General features: G+C 39.5%; 1 protein-coding gene across 1 annotated transcript; it reads left to right on the forward strand.

Moving 5' to 3' along the window:
* Window positions 1-213: 213 nt before the first annotated feature.
* On the forward strand, window positions 214-19,962 carry GNS (glucosamine (N-acetyl)-6-sulfatase). Its single transcript, XM_005419239.3, has 13 exons — window positions 214-372; window positions 1,036-1,242; window positions 2,333-2,398; window positions 2,803-2,901; window positions 5,177-5,344; window positions 8,792-8,874; window positions 10,172-10,290; window positions 10,935-11,038; window positions 11,384-11,485; window positions 12,688-12,795; window positions 13,461-13,571; window positions 15,429-15,589; window positions 16,380-19,962. Exons 1-13 carry the CDS (start codon window positions 349-351, stop codon window positions 16,453-16,455), a joined length of 1,428 nt encoding a protein of 475 aa, XP_005419296.1. The 5' UTR covers window positions 214-348; the 3' UTR covers window positions 16,456-19,962.
* The last annotated feature ends 1,495 nt before the right edge of the window (window positions 19,963-21,457 follow it).

The following is a 21,457-nucleotide window of genomic DNA, read 5'->3' on the forward strand; positions in this document are numbered from 1 at the left end:
CCCGGGTGGCATGAGCCGCTCTGCGAGGCCGCCGGGGCTCGGGGGGCCGGGGCTGGGGCCTCTCTAGAACAGCCGCTGCAGGTGGATATCCCTGTAAACACTCCACACTTGGGCTCCCTTGGGCCCGCTTGTGCAATCGCTGTGGCCACGCCAGGCCCTAGCGAGAACGAAAGGGCACTCTTAGTGTCTTGCCGGGGTTGTTCCTAAAACCTGTGGTGTTGGGCCTTTTTCCAGGCCGCCTGCTTCAAGTCCCTGGCTTCACCTGGCATCCTTGCATTTTTAGCTGATACCTTTTTGGTGCTTTCCTTTCAGACCCCACTAAAGAAGACTAACGCTCTTATTGCCCAGATGGGAATAACCTTCGTAAATGCAGTAAGTGTTTGCATTAACGCTCTGAACTTCTGAGGCATGTGCGTTTACGTATTTTGTATTTTAGGTCATCTGAGGTCTCAAAAAATGCTATCAGCTTATGAAACCTGTAGATATGGATGTGAGGTTTTTAAAACTCAATTGCTACCTACTTTTAGGTCTCAAAATGAATATAACTTAATATGGGGATGTTCAAAATCTGTAGTTTCACTTTCTGAAAGCCCTTGTGCTCACTTCCTTAATCTGTAAAGTAAAACTGCGTAGTCTGAATATTAAAAGAAGCTGCTTAATACTTTCATCAGCTTCATGCACAATGAAAAGTCACTTCACTCTTTTCATATTCTAGTGTAATACCTCTATGGCTAAAATAATGGAGTAAGTCAACAACCAGACATGATTTAAGTGGGTTCTTGTCCCGTCTAAAAACCATGTCCAGTCTGGTGGTGAGAAGTGGAAGGGCATGTGCTGCAGAGGCCTGAAGCTGGTTTCATGTGCAGTATTTTACTAGTGAAAATACTTTGGATATAATTTTGGGTGTCCAGAAAGAAGTAGGTTTGACTGTTTACTATATTAGTCAACCTGTTAGCTGATACTTGAAAACTATAAAGTTTGACATAAAATTATTTTACTATTCCAGTCTTAAATCTTCTCATTCTGTTTTTTTAGTATGTCCCCAGTGCACTTTGCTGTCCCAGTCGAGCTAGCATTTTAACAGGAAAATATCCACATAATCATCATGTCGTCAATAACACTCTGGAAGGGAACTGTAGCAGCAAGTTGTGGCAGAAGATTCAAGAACCATACACCTTCCCAGCACTGCTCAAAGCTATGTGTGGTTATCAAACATTCTTTGCTGGAAAGTATTTAAATGAGGTATTTTGGGGTTTTTGGGGTTTTTTTTTATGGTTTGTTGTAAAAGTCAAGTGTTTACTGAGGCAAATTTGTGGGAGAGCAGGTATTTTCAGAGCTCTTTTACAGTAGTTACCCAACACTTTATTATTGAGTCACTTGTATATGTGTCCTTTAAGTTTTTTGTCTTTTTAACTAGGATATAGTTTCTAGTAGTTTGTAATAAGATGTAACATTCAGCACTGAAAGCTATAAGGCTGTGTGTTCCTCTCGTGTGATAGAATTGGATTAGGAGCTGTATGAGCTACAGGATTCTTAACAGCATGTTTTCTTTGCATTTCATGCTGGAAAATGGTGGTATAATAAAGCAATGGAAGGTGAATCTTCATAGCCAGGCACAGATTTGTGTCTGCTGATGTTCCTGAGGCAGCAAGGGGAAGGGAAACTCAGCTGGCTTCCTCTGAGCATCCCTTGACTCAGCAGAGTCTCTCATGCCTGCAGTTAGGCAAGCCACGTAGATTGGAGAGGGCTGCCCTGAGAAAACCCGTTGTGTTGCTCTAAAACACCCTCTGTTTTGAGTTTGGCACTGACTCAGCAGCTACTTTCCCTATTTTGCTGTCTTAAAGGCGAGTTGTTGTAGATTATTTGGCACTGAGGCGGCAAGAGGCTGGCATTACTTGAAGTTCCTACCCCTCTTGGGGGAGGATGAAGGAAGCTGTTGGTCTGTGTGGAATTCTCTTCAGTATCTTGTGAACTGTTATCACGAAGGCTGCAGGCATCTTGCCACATGGATGTTTTGATCACTGCTCATTATTTGATATGTACACTATGTTCTCCAGGATCCCTGCATATTTTCACTTGCAGAATGGAGCAGGGAGTAATATTTAAATTTTAATTATGATTGCTAAGCTTTCAGTTACTGTCTAGTTATTGAACCCTGGTTTGTTTAATAGGTCCTCTGTGTGTTTTTATATGCGTATATATATGGTTTTCCACATTCTGAAATTGAATTCAGCTTGACATGGTGTTGAATAAAGCACATGAATATGAAACATAATGTCTAGATTTGATTCATCATAATTGAAACTGTGAGTCACGATCTCTCTTTTTTCAGTATGGAGCAGAGGATGCAGGAGGAGTAGGTCATGTCCCTCCTGGATGGAGTTTTTGGTATGCTTTGGTATGTGACTTTTTTTTAACAACTTAATTTTGGTTGCTTTATAATCCAACTCATGTTCTATCTTTGCTGGTCATGAAAGAGCAGAAAAAGAACATCTAATGATTTAATGCAAATTTTCTTCCCCTTTTTCCTTACTTGTACATTGGATCTGTGGCTTTTACAAGGGGTACTCCTATTGAGTGCCTAGAGAAAAAAAAGCCATTTGTAAAGCCAGAGCAGTGTGAGATAGCACTAAAACCAGTTTTGTTGATGGAGACCACTTCTGAGAATTTTTGCAGTATCATTATGGCAAATGCTCGTAATCTATTTGGCAAATGCTCGGGGGCAATTAATTTGGGTTATTTCAAGTAATCAATGTGCATGTTGCTTTGAATAAGTATCTGTGTCACTTTTCTTTTTCACAGGAGAAAAATTCAAAGTATTACAACTATACTCTCTCAGTAAATGGCAAAGCACGAAGGCATGGCGAGAACTACAGTGTAGATTATCTGACAGATGTACTGGTAAGAAACTTTGCAATGTGTGGTACAGAAACTGCTTATGACCAGGTAATGCCTTGTGCTGGGGACTTGGGAAAGGCTGAGATAATTTATTAGGCTGTATTAATTCACAAATGGACAATTGTACTGTCGTGAGGGTGTGTGGCATTTATCAGCAAAGCACGACCGAGTATATTTAGAAATGACAGGCTTATGTTTGAGCTGTGGAGAGGAAAGGGGTTCCAGCCATTTGCTAGCCAGTAGCCTCACTGAGAAGTTAATATTGACTGCTGTGCTGCAGAAGAAACAGGTAGGCAGAGATTTAAATTACTTTATACAAGGATATGTTTCATTATAATATGCAACTTCTGTAAAAGATTAACTGGGCCAGGATTTCATTTCTAAGCATGTAAAAATAAACTTCATGCAGGGTTGTGTTTCTTAGGGATTATGATGTGTTAGTATCTTGTAGTCTCCAAGTCCATCAGTCTGATAACTTGTAAATATTAAAGCCTAATCAATCCTTCATAGTATACGAGGGCAATGTGTAGCTGATCAGGGGAGGTTTTAGCCTCTTTGTCTGCATAAAATAAAGACAGGTAACAAGGATGTCAGATCCTGTAAGGAAGGATGGAAGAGGTACTTTAGCTCTCTTAAGCCCTGTTTGGCAAGGGGCTGGGGAGGGGGGATTGTCCCCCCCATCTGCCAAGCTGGAGTCATAATGTCTTGTGCTGTTACAGTGTGTAGGTTGGTACTGGGTTACAGGGTATGGGTTAGCACTCACTAAAACTCTTCTCTAGAAATGTTTCCTCATCCAGTCTTGTGTGTTTCATTGAGACCCTGAGGAGTTTAATTCCACTGGGGGCTCGAATACAGACAGCTGCTCACTAGCAACAGCACAGATTGATGTTTCTTAGGGTACTGAACAGCTGTCTGATTAAATTTAGATTTACATTGTCTAAAGCTAGATTGGAATTGATAAGCCAGAAGTGAGACTGTCCTATTACTGGCATTGTACTGGGATTTTTTGATCCTTCAGCAGCTCGTAAGCATTTTGTCCGACAGGTCATTGTTGCATAAACTGCTTATTTGTGATATGTTACCTATTGATACAGCAGTGCATCACAATTTTCAGTGTGTTGCCTTCTACTTTCTTCCTGTACTTACCAAACATGTATCCAGCATTTCAGAGACAGTGTTCAATTCATTTGCTGGGCAGTGCACAGGAATAAATTGCTTATGCAAAGTTCCTGTGTTGCGTGAGGTGATGCTCAAGCTTTCTTGTGTAAGGGCACCTGGGTACTTGAGTCTGGTATTAAGCATCCAGACACCTGAATCTCTTTACTGCGCTTCTCACATGTCGCAGTTTAAGCTCCTAATGAAATCAAAGTTGGCCATGCTATGAGTTTCTGAATGGTTCTTATCCTTTCTTGACTCTGCTGACGTATAACTGAAGTTGAGCCCTTGTTGCTTAGATGCTAAATTTAGAAGGAAGGAAGGGGGAATTCCTGGTGTATTGCTTTTTCCCTAGAGAAGGATATCCAAAATGGGGTATACTAATCAGGCAGGAGAAAATGTTGCAAGATTTGAATGCTGAAGAACTCATCTACAAGTAATACCTTTGAAGCTTTAATTTTAAAAGCTGACCTAGAGGAAGTGAAAATGGAACTCACAATTTCTTCTAACTTGCTCCTTGAAATTGTGTATAGGCTGAAACAAAAATGAAAGTGCAGTGGTGTGAGTGTGGGCATTTGGACGCTGTTCTTCACCAGACCTTCTGTTTTCAACCCTTGTAATCTTGCAGCAGAATGGGCATAGGCTATAAACAGTGGGGCTTAATATTTTTTTCAGAACTATTGCTATTTCTGAAGAAAGCTGAAGCTCTTAAAATGGGATCTGTCAGACGGGAGATGGCATCTTAGTCTCAGACTTGGACTATGTTGAAGAAAGCTCTGTTTTTACTTGATTAAGCTGGAGTATAGGTAGATTTTATTGTACTTGGAATAGGCCCAAACTTCTGATGAGCTTTCCAGGCCTAATTAATGTAAGGGTCTGAAGTAGAAAGTTGTTTGAAGATGTGAGAAAAATGATTTGTTTAACATGAGCTACTTGGGGTTATTTTTATTATGAACTGCTGTTCTAGACATTTGTAGATGAGCAAGCAGTAAGCTTTTGAAATAGTTTAAATGTTTGCAGTATTACCAAGCTCTAAATAAGTCATGAATGTCTAGTTTGGGTTTGTCAAATAGTTGCTGTTTTCCTTTGAGGCATGACTTTTCTCCAACAACACTGTTCACAGGCCAACATGTCATTGGACTTCTTGGAGTACAAATCTAATTTTGAGCCCTTCTTTATGATGATCGCAACGCCAGCACCGCACTCCCCTTGGACACCTGCTCCACAGTATACAAAGAGCTTTCAGAATGTCAGTGCACCAAGAAACAGCAATTTTAATATTCATGGCAAGGTAAGCTAACTAGCAAGAACCTGTGTAGGTTATTCTAGTTTGTGAGAGCAGAAGGCAGTGGCCCTGGCTTGCATGTTAGATAGAATAGGCGAGTACTATGACTACTTACTGGTTGTTCATCCATGTTAAATGGGTGTGTGTCAGGGTCAGATAAGTTTGTTGTGACTTTGAGATATTTGCACGCTAATGTCTTGTAAAAAAACAACATAGTGGCAAGAGTGATATGGTAGTACAATGGAATTATGATTGATAAAGACAAAAAGTGAATTCTGTGTTCTGTTTGTAGACTCTTTTGAAGCTCTTAAAAATTGATTATGATTGCTCTTGGTATATTCAGGGGAAGGCATAGGTAATGTGCTACTCAAAGGCTTGGGTGAAGAATGGCAAGAGCCCTTTCTCTTCACACATCTGCTTGTGGATGGGGGCAGTCCATTCCTTGAGCTCATGGCAAAGCTTCCCCAAGGTGAAAGCATGTCAGGTTAATCAGAGGACTCTGGAATCATGAACCATAGGGCCCAGGGTTAGTGAGTGCTTAGAAAACTTGTTTGCTAAAATAACCTAGTGTTACAAATTCAGACATCCTTGTGACAGGGCAGTATCTTCCACTGCCAGCAAATATGGCCAGATATGGTCTAGTTCAGACTAATCTGCTGCAATTTACTCTGCCAGTGTGTGAACTTCTCAAGCAGTTAATTTGGTGAAAACTTACAGAAGTTTTGTATTTTTGATTCAAGTAATTTAAAATATAGAATGCATTGCTGTTCAGTGTTCATTTGCTTCTAATCTTAAGACTGAGATAATGTTGCCTAAATGCCTATCAGGAGCCCAGTCATACCTCAGGTCACTGTGACTCCTGTAGTACAGAATGAGACTTGTTTTTAGCTGAGGACTTAGCTTGCAAAATGACATGTGCTCATCAGTGTGATAGAAAAATATGAATGAAAAGACAGAAAAGGGCTGCAGGCTGTAACAAATATTTTAGCCCAATCTTTTTAAGTTTCAAACTAGAGAGTGGGAATCAGATCGAGGTTTTTTCTTCCATAAAGGGATTCCAGATTTTGTCTTAAGACTCCATTACTGTAATAAAGTGTTTTTAAAATAGTGATTTAGAAGTAACTTGACCAGTGAAGTCAGCAGCTAGCAAAATATGCACTGTGGAGTTCCCTTATGTGGTATAAGAGCTCTGCCCTGTGCCTGTATAATACAGAACAAAATGCTGGACTTCATGTTTGACAATTAGTATCTGTGGATACAGCAGTTTTACGAGAGGAACAGACTAGCATTACCTTCCTTCCTAGACACAGCTAATGTGTGTTTCTGCAGCTGGCAGTGTTGTGGTCTTGAAGCCAAAGTCTTCTTGGAACTTCAGTGTTTTCTAGAGCTTCACTGTTCTCTAGGGCAAACGTGATTCCTACAGTAGCAGGAAACATGTAAATAGGCTAAGACCCTCACTGATGTTGTAATGCTTGCTTGACAGTCTTGGATTGTACAGTCTTGACTCCTAAAGAAATGTTGTCTCACTTCCTTGTACTGGATGTGGGCAAGAACTACTAAGAGGAACCATTTAGGCAGAATCTCAGCATGGAAAATAGGAATTAAACTCTTGTATATGTCACTGATCAGAGTCTGAGTTTAACTTCTCCTTTGGATCCTCAGCTAGAAGTGGTGTGAAATGATCAGCAGCTTGGATTCCCAAGCAGATTTATTAATAGATCAGATGAGATTTATCTAAGCTGTTCTAAAAGAGAAGTTGTTTAAGGTATGTGTTGGGTATTTCCCTTGCAGACCTTGTTTTCCTGCATCAAAGCTCAGTTGTGTTCTGATTCTTGCAACACACTGTATATTGTCTCAGTCTCCTAAAATTTCTCCAAGAATGGAGCTTAGGGAGACAGCAGGATTGGTGGATTGCTTTCTGTATAAGTGCTGAAAGAGATATGACAGGGAAGCAGATTTGGGAGCTCTGAGTGTGAAGTTTATTGAAATCCACAAAGGTGTTTGAGTGCTGTGTGAAGTTTTTGAAACTTCAGAGAAAGGTAAGAAGAATAAAATACTCAAAGAGGAGGATTCTGCTGCACTAGGTTGCTTACCTGCCTGAGTTACCCAGTGTGCTTGTGCTTTATGAAGCTCCTCTCCTAAGCACAGCCCTTGTGAAAGGAGCTGGTGCACTGGTGATGTTGCCAGCTCCTTTGTTCTCTGAAGAATTTGTGCTCAGCTGAAGGCAGGATTTGTGCTGTATTTCCTTACTTTTTCCTCTCTCAGATGAGAGACTGTGTCTCTCCAGAGAATTGTTTTACAACTCCTATAAAAGAAACAGCTGAATGCAACAGAATTGAAGTAAACTGGACACAGTATTAAGTCTTCATGCCAAAAATCTTTCCTTCCGTAGTCAAGAGCAGAAAACAGGGGAACTGAGATATGAGTCACTTTGTTGTGAGTCCCTAAAGCCTGAGCCCTTCAGTCATTTGCTTGTGACAGGAGGGAAATTGCATAACAAGAGGCTCTACACAGAGGGGTGACCACCTAAATACAGCCTTCAGCTGAGGGTGATGAGTGGGTCATCTCTGACCTACTAAATGAAAAATGTAAAGCTGCCCTGACATGACTGTTCTCTTTGTTCTGATCCCCACTAATACTAACTTCCAGGTTGTTCACAACAGACCTTCCCATGTATTTGTACAGCAGGTGACCCAGCTCAGACTGGCCCTTCAATGTGGGAGTATCACTTTCTATATGAATTATATCATCTCTGTTACTTTGGGGGTGTAGGTGAGGAAAGAAAGAAAGGGGCTGTTTCTGAAAGTTGGGAATACATCTAGAAGAATCCACGATGCTGCAGCTAAAGAAATGCTCTTGTTTTGGATTCAAAATCTAAATAAAATAATGGTGTTCTGTTCCATTCAGTAGTCACCAGCCCTGATTTCTTAGACTGCCAAGAATCTGATAGTGGCACTGTTACAGATATTTGAACTCACCTGTTTATAACTTAAGTAATTCTAATTGCTTTGGGTGCAGGAGCTTTTGCCCACCTTGCTACCTGTTGAGATGCTCGCCAATATTAGTCCCAAAAGTACCTCACTTCTGACAGCCAAGTCCAGTCTTACAGTGATGCTCAATGCTTCACATTGTTTTCCTCAGATCTGTCTTACACTATCACTTTTACCTCTGAGAGAGCCTTCCCTAGATCCTTTCACAGTTTTCTTCCCTGAACTGCTTTGAAAAGATCCACATCTTTTTTCTTCTCATCAAGGGCTGAGTGTAATGGAGCTGTACTGTATCTTAATCTTGAAGCTTAGATTTTACATAAACCAACAGGGAAAACCAAAGTCAGGTCAGTTTGATAGCATTGCCTGACTTTTTCACAGGAATTGTTTTTGTAATTGCTCTAAGAAAGGCTTAAAACCTGATACTTCTCCCATACTCTAATCTTTGTTGTCTTTTTTTCTTTAGAACAAGCACTGGTTAATTCGACAAGCAAAGACTCCAATGAGCAACTCTTCAATACAGTTTCTTGATGATGCTTACAGAAAGCGGTAAGAATTTTTCTTACCCGTTGCTTAAGGTTTCTAATCAGAATTTAAAAGGTGTGGATTTTTTTAAAAAGTTGTAGTAAGTCTGACAATTGATATCAGATTACCCCTGATAGTTCTCTGGCACTTGTCTCAGAAGACCTCCTGACTTTGTTTACATTTTGCAAGTAAACTTTGGCTTCAGAAATACTGTATTCACCAATGCTGCCATTATTTGTCACAAAAAAGACCAATTGCAACTGATCTCTCTATTGCTTTTCTTTCAGTCCACCACAGGGTTTTATTTTAAAATGGCCTTACCTTCTACTTCACTTTATTCCAGTTTCTTACATGAAGTACATCAAATGTAGTTGATCTGTCTGCCAGCTAATCTGATTTATTAATCTTGTCTCTGTCTGTACATGGGAATGTACAGGCCAGGGCAAGTGCTAGAGTTCTTTATATAAAGGGGATGTGGTGAATAATGTGCAGACATGACTTGTTCCCTTTTTTAATAAAGAGCAAGGGTATTTGTTTGCACCACAGATGCTTTCTTTAAAAGTTTTGAAACAAACATTACCTAAAGCGTTGATCTTCATTTTGAGCTGTTACCAGGCATTATCTGGTCACTTTGGAGATGGAAACCCAAGATTTTTCAGACTTTTGCTTTATAAAACATGAAGGTAAAAATTATGCAACAAAATTTTAAACTGAGAGACAGCAGAATCTAAGAATTGAATAGCTGTAGTTAATTTAGCATGATACTAGTCTGTAGAGGGTAGTGGAAGCAATCACTTTTCTCAGCAGCCCATGACAGAGAAAAACTTGTAGCTGTCAAAGGCTTTAGAGACACTGAAATAATGGACCCTAACATTACATGAGTAATACAAAAGAGCTCTAGGTTTTCAAGCAGAAAGGATCCCATAAAGACAATTAAATTCACGGTTGTTTTGCATTTTAAACTACATATAAAGAACTAATAACAAGTGACCTTGCAGGAGATAACTGACTCTTTGTCACTGTGACACTTCAATGTTGGTCTTCACTGTGTCCAGATAGTAAGTAATCAGCATTTTGATGTCTTTCACAGACACTACAGAAATCAACAAGAACTGAATACAAACAATGTATTTCTATCTTTAATTGCAGCCTTTAAAATAGTGTAGTAGTCTATGAAGTTTGTTTTCAGAATTTGTAAGCAAAATAATTCACCTACAGTGCATATGCTGCTGACTGGAAGCAAGGTATAAGTGCCCTACTTGCAGTCAGGGTTATTCCAAATTTTTCACTGTCAAATGTGAAGTACTTTGTTTCTGTATAGGTGGCAAACTCTGCTGTCGGTGGATGACCTGGTAGAGAAACTCGTGAAGAAATTGGAAGTGAATGGAGAGTTAGACAACACATACATCTTTTACACATCAGACAATGGCTTCCACACTGGTAACATTCTCACTGCTTATTGCTTATTTGCAGAGGATCCAGGAATTGCATAACCTTTCACCCTCATGACCGCTCCAGAAAATGGGAACAGCAGCTGTGGAAAACTATAGATGTCAGAAGTACTAATTTAAATTCTGAAACAATCTGGAGTTGCAGTGTGGGGTGTTTGGGATTTTATTGTTATTTTTTATTGTTATTTATATTTTATTGTTATATTTGGTTATGGTTTTCAGCATTAATTTCTACCAGTGTATCCTGGTCTGCATAAAATTGGGACAGAAATAAAGGAAGGGTCTCTGTGTCCTGTAGGAAGAGTTGGTATAAGAGGGTTATCCAGTAAAAATATGTCAAAGACTTGTTTGTATCATGTTGTACAACTAAAAGTGCAGTATCTAAGCTGTTAAGCTTTGTAAGATATGGCTCATACTTTGAAATTCTTTGCTGTCCTCCAATTTGTTAATATAGTTCAGGTTAACAACCACTCTTCTTTAAAAATGGGCTGGTGGTAATAACGTGCCCATAACAGATGGGGTGGAACTAGATGATCTTTGTAAGGCCCCTTCCAACCCAAGCCACTCTATGGTAACACTAGGCTGATAATGTAAACCAGAAGCCATTTCACTTTTCCATCTTCTCTCGTTTAGGCCAGTTTTCTTTGCCAATAGACAAACGGCAGCTCTATGAATTTGATATCAAAGTTCCATTGCTAGTTCGAGGACCAGGGATAAAACCAAATCAGACAAACAAGGTAAGAAAGACGTGAAATCCCAGTACAGATTTATTTTTAATGTTGTTTCACAGTTACCACTTTAGCTGCTAATTTGTTGCCCTGCATATATATATATGTATCCAGAAAATGAAGTTCACAGAGTGGAAGAAAGTGCAAAGGCCTCCTCATAAAAAAGCTGTCTGTTCCTGCTTGAATCAAATTAAGCCATTGCAGGCCACAAAAGCAATTTAATTTTGAACTCACTTTCCAAATTCCCTACCACTGCTTTTCAATGTTTCAGGGTTAATTAGCCCATAAAAATGAAATTAGGTAGCGTTAAAATAGGTTCTGAACTTCTGAAGTTAAGTTCTTCTCATCCTGCAGATGCTTGTTGCAAATATTGATTTGGGTCCCACTATTCTGGATATTGCGGGATATGACTTGAATAAGACCCAGATGGATGGGATGTCACTGTTGCCACTGCTGGTAAGTAGGGACAGGGATAGTAACCAATGGTTCTTGCAGGGGTAATTCTTCAAAGTCAGTGTTACTTCCTTTGATAGATTAGGTTGACTCATAACCCAGATTCTTCCTTTGATGTTGTTTTCAAGTGGGATGCTCATAGCTGAGTGAAAAAAGTAGGTATGTTTCAATGCTGATGTATTTTCATAAGCACTACAACTTTGTGGTCATACTATAATAGAAAGCTGTGTCATCTTTGAATAATCCTCACATTTGTAATAATTCCTGTTTTGAAGCCTGTATTTTGTTTCCATCTTGCATTCTCCTTCCCCTTTTCCTTAGCGTTTCTCAACATAGGAATAGGAGAAAAGGAGATTGTTCTTATTAAATCTTTGGTTTGACTCCATTTTCAGTAGAACTGGTGTTTCCTGCCAAACTGTAGAAGAGTGCATGTGGTTTTATAAAGTAAACTTGACCTTTCTAATAGGTGAGCAGAAGCCTATTTAAATAAAGCTGCTTGCAGGTGATCTGTTTAGTTTTAATTAAATTTAGTCTATAAATTGAAGGCAGCTTACTTGGAAAGTAAGCTTGGAAAGATCATCCAGACTTCAAATGGTGCTTTGCTCTTTAAACCTTGTATCCAAACCTTAAGCTGTTCTTTAGACAGAAGCAGGTAAGAGGCACCTGTTCTAAACTCTGGTGGAATCAAATTTGAAACTCATTGTTTTGCTGCATATGCCTGTGGTGGTGCTGTATATTAACTGTAAACTTTCATCTTCCTCTTTCTTTTAAAATGCAGCTACAAATAGACCAGCTTAAAACCTAGTTGTTTCTTAAAGCTGTTTCTTTTTTTGCTTGGTTGGTTTTTTGCCAAGGGCATCTTTTTTCCATCTGTTGTGGTAATGTGATACAAATCAAAGGGGAACAGCCTTGTTGCAGGGATCTTGTCTGTAGGATAGTAGTATTTGGTCGTGTGCCTCCTACTTGGTGTTACTGCATGATCTTTTGAAGTTGAAGACAGTATTTTAAACCCTTACAGAAAGGTGTACTAATATTTTTGGTTTAATCCTTGTCTTCCAGTTACACAAGACCTTCTAACCTAAAGCTAATTATTTAACACTGATACTGCCTAGTAAGCAGTGGATAGTGTTAGTGTTATTCCAAGCAGGGAGAATTTTTTCTATTTTACATTACAGTAGATACTAAGTTATGTTAACCTCTTGTAGAGAGGAGACAAAAATGTCACGTGGAGGTCAGACTTCTTGGTGGAGTACCAAGGAGAAGGATACAATGGCAGTGATCCTACCTGTCCTGGCCTAGGACCTGGAGTCACAGTAAGTAAGACAAGATCTGTTAATATTAGGGACTAGCTGCTGAATTAAACCTGTTTGTGTGGGCTAACCTGGTTCTGTAAGCTCCCAGTGTGTTGGCAAGTAGGAGCCAGCTCTGTAGCTCCTGTGCAGCATTTGACAGTTGGAAGGAGATGTCCAGCCATGTGGAACTGACATGTCCATATGACCAGAGAGATCACAAAAACCCTTTCAGTGGGAATCTATGGAGCCTCAGGGCTGGAGACTGATGCAGGAAGGTGTGGGCTTAAGTCAAGCGTGTGGCAATGACATAATGTTCTTTCTAAACTTTAGTAACCTGCACAATTGCACAATTCTTGTTTGTGATTATTATTTAAGTCACTAGTTACTCTCTAAATTGAAGCAGGTTTGCTTTGCTTTACTAAAGTAAAGCATCCCATTCGTGCTGTCTTCAGTAGTGTGTTGTGCTGTTCTCTTGTGTATGTACATTTGTTTCCCAGACAAAATGCACTTAGTCATGGTGAGTTTAATAACACTGAGTTTTTGCTTAAAATCCCCACTGGAAATTTGCATGTGTTAAATTAAGATCTGGGTGTTTATTTGTTAGCTGCAGTTAACATGAGCTGGTACAGACTCTAGGAAAAGTTCATCTTCTGCCCTGAAGTTTTTGTTTGCTGCTTGCCTCACAGCATTGCTTCCCAGACTGTGTGTGTGAAGATTCCTATAACAACACGTATGCTTGTGTAAGGACCCTGTCAGCTGCCTGGGACCTGCAGTACTGTGAGTTTGATGACCGGGAGGTAAGTCTGTCTGACTAGCAGATGTCAACTGTGCACAACCTGTGTCTGTCTGCACTCTTATCAGCTCTCAAGGTTTCCATGAAGTACTCTGAAAGGCAGACTGGCATTGCTTGCAGGATAAACACTCAAGGACTTATCTCCTATTGTGAATGTTTGACCAAAACTGTAGTTGAACTGCAGGGTTCTGGGAAGAAGGGGGGGCAAAAAGGTGTGGGAGGGGAGTGAGGCCTAAACTATGATTATTACCTTCTGGTATCACCTAACAGCCTCACAAGGAGCTGTGCTGGACTGGTTTCAGGTCTCTCTCTTAGCCTAGCTCCATGTAGCAGTCTCTTTTAAGCAACGAATATTTTCTGATACCATAAACCCAGCAGAGGTACAGTGTTCCACTCTTTTACTTGGACAGACCTGAAATTCCAGGTTAATAATTTCTCATCTATTATTTCCTTGTTTGTCTGGCATAAATAGTGGTGAAGTTACAAGTGTGAGAAAGGTCTCTGACCTTATCTTGAGCAGTTTGGGTATAAGGGACATAACGTCCCCCCTTCAGAGGTTGCTCAGGTTTCTCTACGGGAGCGCATGCTGTATGTACAAAAGGTGGTGTGTCACGGGGCTGATCTTGAGTTGTGCTTGTTTGCACACAGCTGCTCCAACAAGCATGGTTTGAGGCAGCTGGGTCACAGATCTAACAAACTGTGCTGTCAGCAGCTGTGCAGGCGCTGCATGAGCAGCAGGTATGCCCAGTAACATGTACCACACTCTATGTTGTATGATAGTCTACGATGAGCAGCTTAAGCCAGGGGAGGAAATCCCACAAGATGTTTTTGCAGTTAGATAGTGTGAAAAGCTATACAGGAAACCAAAATACCAATTAGCAGACCCTGGACTTCGATTTTCCCCTTTCTGACAAATGATGATCAAGTTAAACAAGTCTTGTTGATTTCTTTGTAAAAGTAGTCTCCAAAGTTGACTGAATAATACTCTTCATGTCACTTTGGGATTTTTCTACTAAGAAGGTATAGCTGTGGCATTTTTGGGTCACTGCATACCTGAGCTAGATGGAATAAAACCAACAGTATGGGAATGGTGCAACAATGTGGCTTCCACAACCTTGCTGTGAACCTTGTAAGAAAAAGGCCAAAGTCTGTCCAGATATGTCTTTATCAAAGTTAGACACAACTCAGCCAGTTTTTATCAGTATCATCTGCAGTCAGGCCTCCTACTCTAGCACAGACAAAACCACAGCTAAATTCTTGAGATACTATTGACCAGTATTTGTCCCACAGAATTGTCTAGAGATTTAATGTACAAAAAAACAAGTCTGCCCTAAAATCCTCCAGACAAAACTCAAAGTACATGCACACAGAATAAGCTTTTTCTGTTTGAGGCTGTAGCATTCTTGTATTCAGCTGTTTTGAACATGAAGAAGTTAAGACACCTGTCTCGGTATGATAGCTCTAAGTAGCTAATGAGTATAGAATGTTGCTGTAATGGTCATGAAATTAAGTTATTTTAAGATCCATTAGTGAAAAGACTGCCAGCTTAGGCAAGGCCTCTTACTATAGTCTTACAGTCATAAGACAAGTGTTGGAAAAGAATCTGCTGTGGCAGGTGAATACTTCAGGTGAAAGTAAAAACTTTTCCAACAAAACTGTGCTACTGCAAAACTTTGCTTGCACACTGTCCTGTCTTTGACCAGGCAGCTGCATGGCTGAACAGAGCTTATGTGTGGGGCTGCTGCAGCAGAGTTCAAACTAACATCTGAGACTGTGTGCTCCCAAAAAGCATTCTTCCCAAATAATATGACTATTAATTAGCATTCAAGACTTAATACAGTGCAGGAACTTTCTTCTACAGGTGTTTGTGGAAGTGTATAACTTGACTGCAGATCCACACCAGATCAATAACATTGCTAAAACAATTGATCAAGAAATTCTAGAGAAGATGAACTATCGACTAATGATGCTGCAGTCCTGCTCAGGAGCAACATGCCGTACACCAGGTGTCTTCGATCCCGGGTAAACACTGGAACACTTCATTACTAAATATAACTATGTAGGTTTTAAATTCAGCTTTTATAGAGGGTTTTCATGATGTACATACTGTTTTTTTAATAGAGATGGTTTCTTGATGCTGCTATTTTTTAATGGTTAATCTATATTTTAACTTACCATGTATAACTTTGATTATATGATACTAGTGCTTTAATGTCAGATATTGTTAACTTAGCACAACTGTACACTTTAGCTGTTCTGAGTAGTCAAGAGACTGACCTCAGGTTTGCCTACAAACCTAGAAAAGTTCTGCTGGTTTCTACAGGCAGTTATTTCCCAAGTACTAGCTCTGATTGTTCCTGTAAATGCTGTTTGCAAGAACGTTTCCTGAGCTGCCTGTATTACCTGTTGGAAGTAAATAGCACTTTATGCCTCAAAACTCAGTCACTGATCATTTGCACCAAAGCTTTTTAAGCAGTATTTAAAATGTCCTTATAGTGTCATTAAAGTGCTACGTAAGTTTGTCATTTGGGACAGCAAAGCTTTCTGTTAGAATGTAGCTCCTGAATGCTTTGTTCTATACATGCCCCTATGCTGCCTGTACATTGTAGCCAGGATTTATTTCTTTGGAGACTCAGCTTTTTGGCTGCATGTTGTTACAGTTTATCTGTTGTAATAGCACTGCTATGTACTGCTGAGGAAGCAGCTTCTCACACAGCCTCGTACCAGAGCTCTTCCAGCACAAAGCTCTGTGGAAGTGCTGGTCCCTGCAAGCCGAGCAGCTGACACTGACTCTGTTTGCTCCTCTCTGCAGGTACAGGTTTGACCCACGGCTCATGTTCAGCAATCACGGCCTGCGGGCTCGGAGGTTTTCTGCACAGTTCTTGTAAGACCCTGAAGGGCCTCTTGCAATGGGCTCCCACCAACCAGTTCCTCCAGTGACTGCAGCAGGTCTGTCTCTGTTAACTTTCGCTGATTACAGCTGGAAGACTTTTAATGGGCTTTTCAAACCTTGTTTGGAAGGAAATCCCTTGTCTTTAGCTGGTTGCCTTGTGCAATATATATATTTTACAGCTGAACTCTAACTGTAAATTGTTAGACACAGCTAATCTGTCTTGCTCAGATCATTGATTACCACCTTTGTCTTTCAATTACCTTTCCATATCACAGGCACAGAGGTGAACCTATGTCTATGAATCTGAACAGTTTATTTTGTTCTAAAAAATAAGTGTGTATTTGAGTCAGGTTAGATAGGCAGGTGCTATTGCACAGTAATGCTCACCCATATTCAGTGTCACAGACCTTAAAATCTATGCTTAATTATAGGTTTCCTGTATTGAGCTCCAGGCTGTTAAGGACAATAGCAACCCCTAGGCCAGAAGAGAGTAGGAGGGCATTAGTCAAAAGTGTAGGATCTGAGTAGCAAGCGTCTTGTACAGAATTAAAATCCACCTACTAGTTTCTTTCAATGCAACCACTTTGAGATGAGACCAATGAGTTTTGTAGGACAGCTTTGGTAGCTTGCAAACAAGAATGTAATTTCAGCCTCCTGGTTTTAAATACTAGGCTGGGTTACTGTGTACTACTGAAAAACCTTTTAGGGTTTTAGACTGACGTCCTAGTGAGTTAAGAGACTGTTGATACTAACAAGAATTCAAGTAAGTGTGCCTGTGCTTTGAGCTAACTCTTCAGTCTGTTTTAATACACAAACAGAAGTAATACTAAAATAAACAAAATCCAACAACCAGGGTACCACAGTAGAGGTGATCTATTTCTAACCTCCAAATGTCTTGAATTGTCTAACTTCTTATGTTGATTAGATTCTTGAAGGTAAATTATTTTGAAAGCAACTAGGTAAAAATAAATCATAGAATCATGGCTCACTAGACATTAAGCTAAGAGCTATTTTAGGCAGTTTAAATGCTTCATAGAGTGTTGCTTTTTGATTGAGACCTAACTACTTGGAACCTTCAAAAAGTGGCCTTCACACCAAAGGTCTGCATGGCAGAAGTCACTTGGTTTCCCTCCAAAAGGGTGATGTCTTTTCAGCCTTCTCATTAGGCTTATCTGAAATGCAGCCATCATGTGCACCCAAACTTGAGTATCTTTCTAAATCTTGAAAAACACACAAAATTGCATTACCATGTAACTTCTGTATAGATTCACTGGCAAAACACCATCTGGAAACACTGAATTACGGATCTTCTGCAAGACAAGTTGTGTTGCTTGTGGGCAAATCAACTCTATTTTCAGGCATGATAATCATTCCCTTGTCAAACAAACTGTAGCAAAACTATTTAGTGTTCAGTTATTTCACATCTCTTACCCCCGTAGAGAGCATGATTATTTTAACTAATCATTAAGTAGGCAACAAAGTATGACTCAAAACTGTGAAGATGCATACCCCAGTGTGCAGATCCACCAACTGGATACAAGCAATGTTACAATAAAATAAGTTGAATTTTCTTGGCTTTTAGTTCTGAGGCACAGAAGTCCTTAATGTAGCTTAAGAGGTGCAAACTTCTGCGGTCGTCTACAGGTTTGATTTTTATAGAACTTTTGTTTCAAATCTCTCAGAAGTGACCAAATATTTGGAAGAAAAAAAAGCTTGAAAGGTAATGTTTCAGCTGAGGCATCTGTATAAATGCAGAGGGTTTTGGATAGTCAGACTCCTTACATGCTTTCAAAAACTCAGGACTTTTTTTTTTCTCAACTACAACTGTAGCTTTATCCTGCTTTTTGTTTCTCAAGCTTTAGTATTGGCCATCAGTATCCTTTATGCACTGTTTTGTCTCTAGAAACCAAACCAAAGTTGTCTTCATGCTCCCAAGGGTTTTCTTACTGAGCTCATGTGTAGTGTAGGTAGTGTTTTGCTTGGAGAATTCTAGCAATTCAGACCTGTTCTTTGTTTAAACTTCATTTTGGTAGCTGTGTGGAGACTAGTGTGAAATCCATTGACTGCTGCACATTAAACCCTCATCAGTCCTATCAAATCTGGGTCCTACATCAAGTTTCTGCTTAAGTTTCAGTGCAAGTAATGTGCATTCTGTTGCTCCTTATTAGAAAAAACTTTGTTATGAGTACAGAAATGTAACTCTAATACAGTCTTTTCTTAAAGTGATTTTAAGCCCTAACAAGGACATGTTCTTTTGAATTAATTTATTTTTTGCCTAATTAGTAATATGAAAGTTGACAGAATTGATGCAGATTATTCAGTATGAGTGACCAGATGTTTTACCCAAATTAATACTCTTGCTGTCTGCACATACCTGTAAAGCATTTCATTGCAAGGCTCAGTAATTTAACACACTCACTGTCAGAGAACCACACTATACCTGAAATCTGGCATAGGTAGTAAATGTTCTATTAAACTGAAATTCAGAATTAAATTAATCAGTCCTTACTTAGTGGGTTAGAAGAATATTTGATTCACTCCCACTTCTGATAAAGACTTGAAAATTGTTAATTTAAGCATGTAGTTAAAGGAAGAACAGGAACCAAGAGCTGCCTGCCTTCCATTGCTTTTAGAGCAGTTTATCACTTGTGTCTTTTGCCATAAAGCAGTTAATTCTGAGTATTTTTACAGCCACAAATGAACAGTGTTAATTCTTATCCTTGATAATTAAAAAAACACTATGAAGGATCTTTGACTCTTATCCAGATCTAATTCCCAACTAAGTTATTTTAAAACTAAATGGTCTTTCTGGATATTCCCTTTCATCTGTTATTTGACCACAGCTGCATCTATACCTGGTTATGGAAGGCATTCATGTTAAACATACACAGTTTTAAATAAAGGGCCTTACTGTTACAGAGTTGAGTTTAAATAAAATGTGATCATGTTTTTTACTTTTTTAAAAAATCATTATTATCAAAAGCAGAGCTGTGATTTTTTAAATTATCCAATCTGGTAAAGTAGATACTATACAGGGAGAAATACAATTAATCAATTAATAACTTCTTTATGTTACCATAAATCAAACCAACATTCATTATCATCACTTCAGCATAAGTGAATACAGCCAGTACCTGCTTACCCAGCGTGGGCCCAGAAAACTGGGCTTCTTCATTTTGGGGAATGAAGCTGTAGCAGGAACACGTACATGGAAACACACACCCAAAGCAGGTATAATACCTTTTCAATCAAGTTAAATTTGAGACTGATTCATCAAGCTGATTGCAGTATATGAACATAATGAAACAGCTGTCATTTATTGTGATTCAATTACAATGAATTATCTTTGTGTGTCTCTCTGTATGTGAGCATACTTTGCTGTAGCATGTTGTGAGTATATTTCTGCTGTTTTGAACATCTGTTTAGAAAGTGCCCTTCCAGAGGACCCTGTTCACTGCTGCACTTTTGAAGAAAGAAAAAATAAACTGCCTATCAAACTTCCTATCTTTGTTACTGAGCTTGAGTTAAACTTTCCTATAGGAATAAGCTGTGTCATGTGTGTAATGGCTGAATTCCTATTTTATAAGCCCTTAAAAGCCTCTGCTTTACTGCCCTCCTGCCTATAATGGGCTACTTCATATGGCCACAGGTAATCTTATTAGTGTCTAGCAGGACACCACCTGACTACTTTGCACCAGGAAGAAACCCTGAGGTGAGGGAACAAAGTGAAACACAACCTGTACTTGCTTGCATTTCCTTGGAAACTGGTGTAGTTGAATAGATGGAAAACAGAAAGCACAATGGGGAAACTGCTGTTCATATTTAGGAGTAATATCTTCTGCACCAGGAAAGAGGAAGACTTTTTCCCGAATGGAAACTCTGACCAACAATAAGATACATGCTACTTCACCTCAATCCCTGTTACAGAACTGAATTTGTTGGATGATTCTGTTTAAAAATACTACATACATTTCCTGAACTGTGGAAGGTGGTGACTTGGTACACCTTTAAGCTGTTTAAGTCTGAGGCTTTCACAAGCTGCTAAAACATGAATTTCTGCATTTTATTTGTATTTCTGCTTAATCATGTGGTATCAGTTTCTTATCTCCTTCAGCAGGGAGGTAGCAGTATTCCATTAAGTAGACAAAAATATTTAATGGCTGCCTGCACATTGCTTGCTTTCTTTTGATGTTCCAGCTTATGAAAACTATAAAGTTTACTGAAACACCACAAGAAAGGGCCACTCTGTATTACTTAGACATTCCCATCACTGACAGCCCAAGTGACACTACCATCAGGGTCATGGAAGCTTGCTACATCTCCTTGTCATTAATTTCTAAGAACAAGCCACATTTGTGAAGAAAATTGCTGTTACAAGGCTAAAGGAATCACCTGCTTTAGAAAAAGAAATACACAGCCTTAATATTTCATTCAAGGGATGGAGCAGGGGAATTCCATTATTAGAAAGAAAGGGCAGTGCTAATCTATTGCTTTCCAGATGTTGCTCTAGTCAGATTCAGCTGTCAGTATTTTGATAGTATCTACTGAACTGTGTTTAGAGCTGTGGTCCAGTAATTGCTCACAAATCTCAGAGTAAGCTGCTTTCTCAAGGTGTTGAACTTACTCCAGCTGCCAAAATCCACCCATTTTCTAAAAACAGGAATAAGAGGGACTTGATAGAACTCAACTGAATCACCCACTTCCTCATTTTTCCTGTGCAAGTTCTAGGGAGAAGCCAGCTGCATGACTCTTGCTTGGCAAGAATAACTTTGTAGATTCCTATGGGTTGAGCAAAGGCATCAAGGATGAGACTGAAGATTCATGGGGATATTCTCATGCTGTTGATGAAAGTCAGTGAAAGCATCAGCAAAGCTCACGTGATCTACCTTTGTCCTGAGGCTTCTGTCAGGACAGAAGTTAGCTTCTGTTACCAGCTAACTAAAATGGGCAGTAGATGAAAGGAAAACATTACAATGACTGATCCAAATCAAGAACAT

This window comes from Geospiza fortis, unplaced genomic scaffold (genome assembly GCF_000277835.1).
Source record: "Geospiza fortis unplaced genomic scaffold, GeoFor_1.0 scaffold166, whole genome shotgun sequence".
Taxonomy (NCBI): Eukaryota; Metazoa; Chordata; class Aves; order Passeriformes; family Thraupidae; genus Geospiza; species Geospiza fortis.

Bases quoted from the DNA above. Each gene is read 5' to 3' on its own strand.
- GNS (XM_005419239.3), top strand. From the start codon at position 349: ATGGGAATAACCTTCGTAAATGCA. The intron at 5,345-8,791 runs GTAAGCTAACTA...TTTTTTCTTTAG, and splicing joins ATTTTAATATTCATGGCAAG to AACAAGCACTGGTTAATTCG. The intron at 11,039-11,383 runs GTAAGAAAGACG...CTCATCCTGCAG, and splicing joins AACCAAATCAGACAAACAAG to ATGCTTGTTGCAAATATTGA.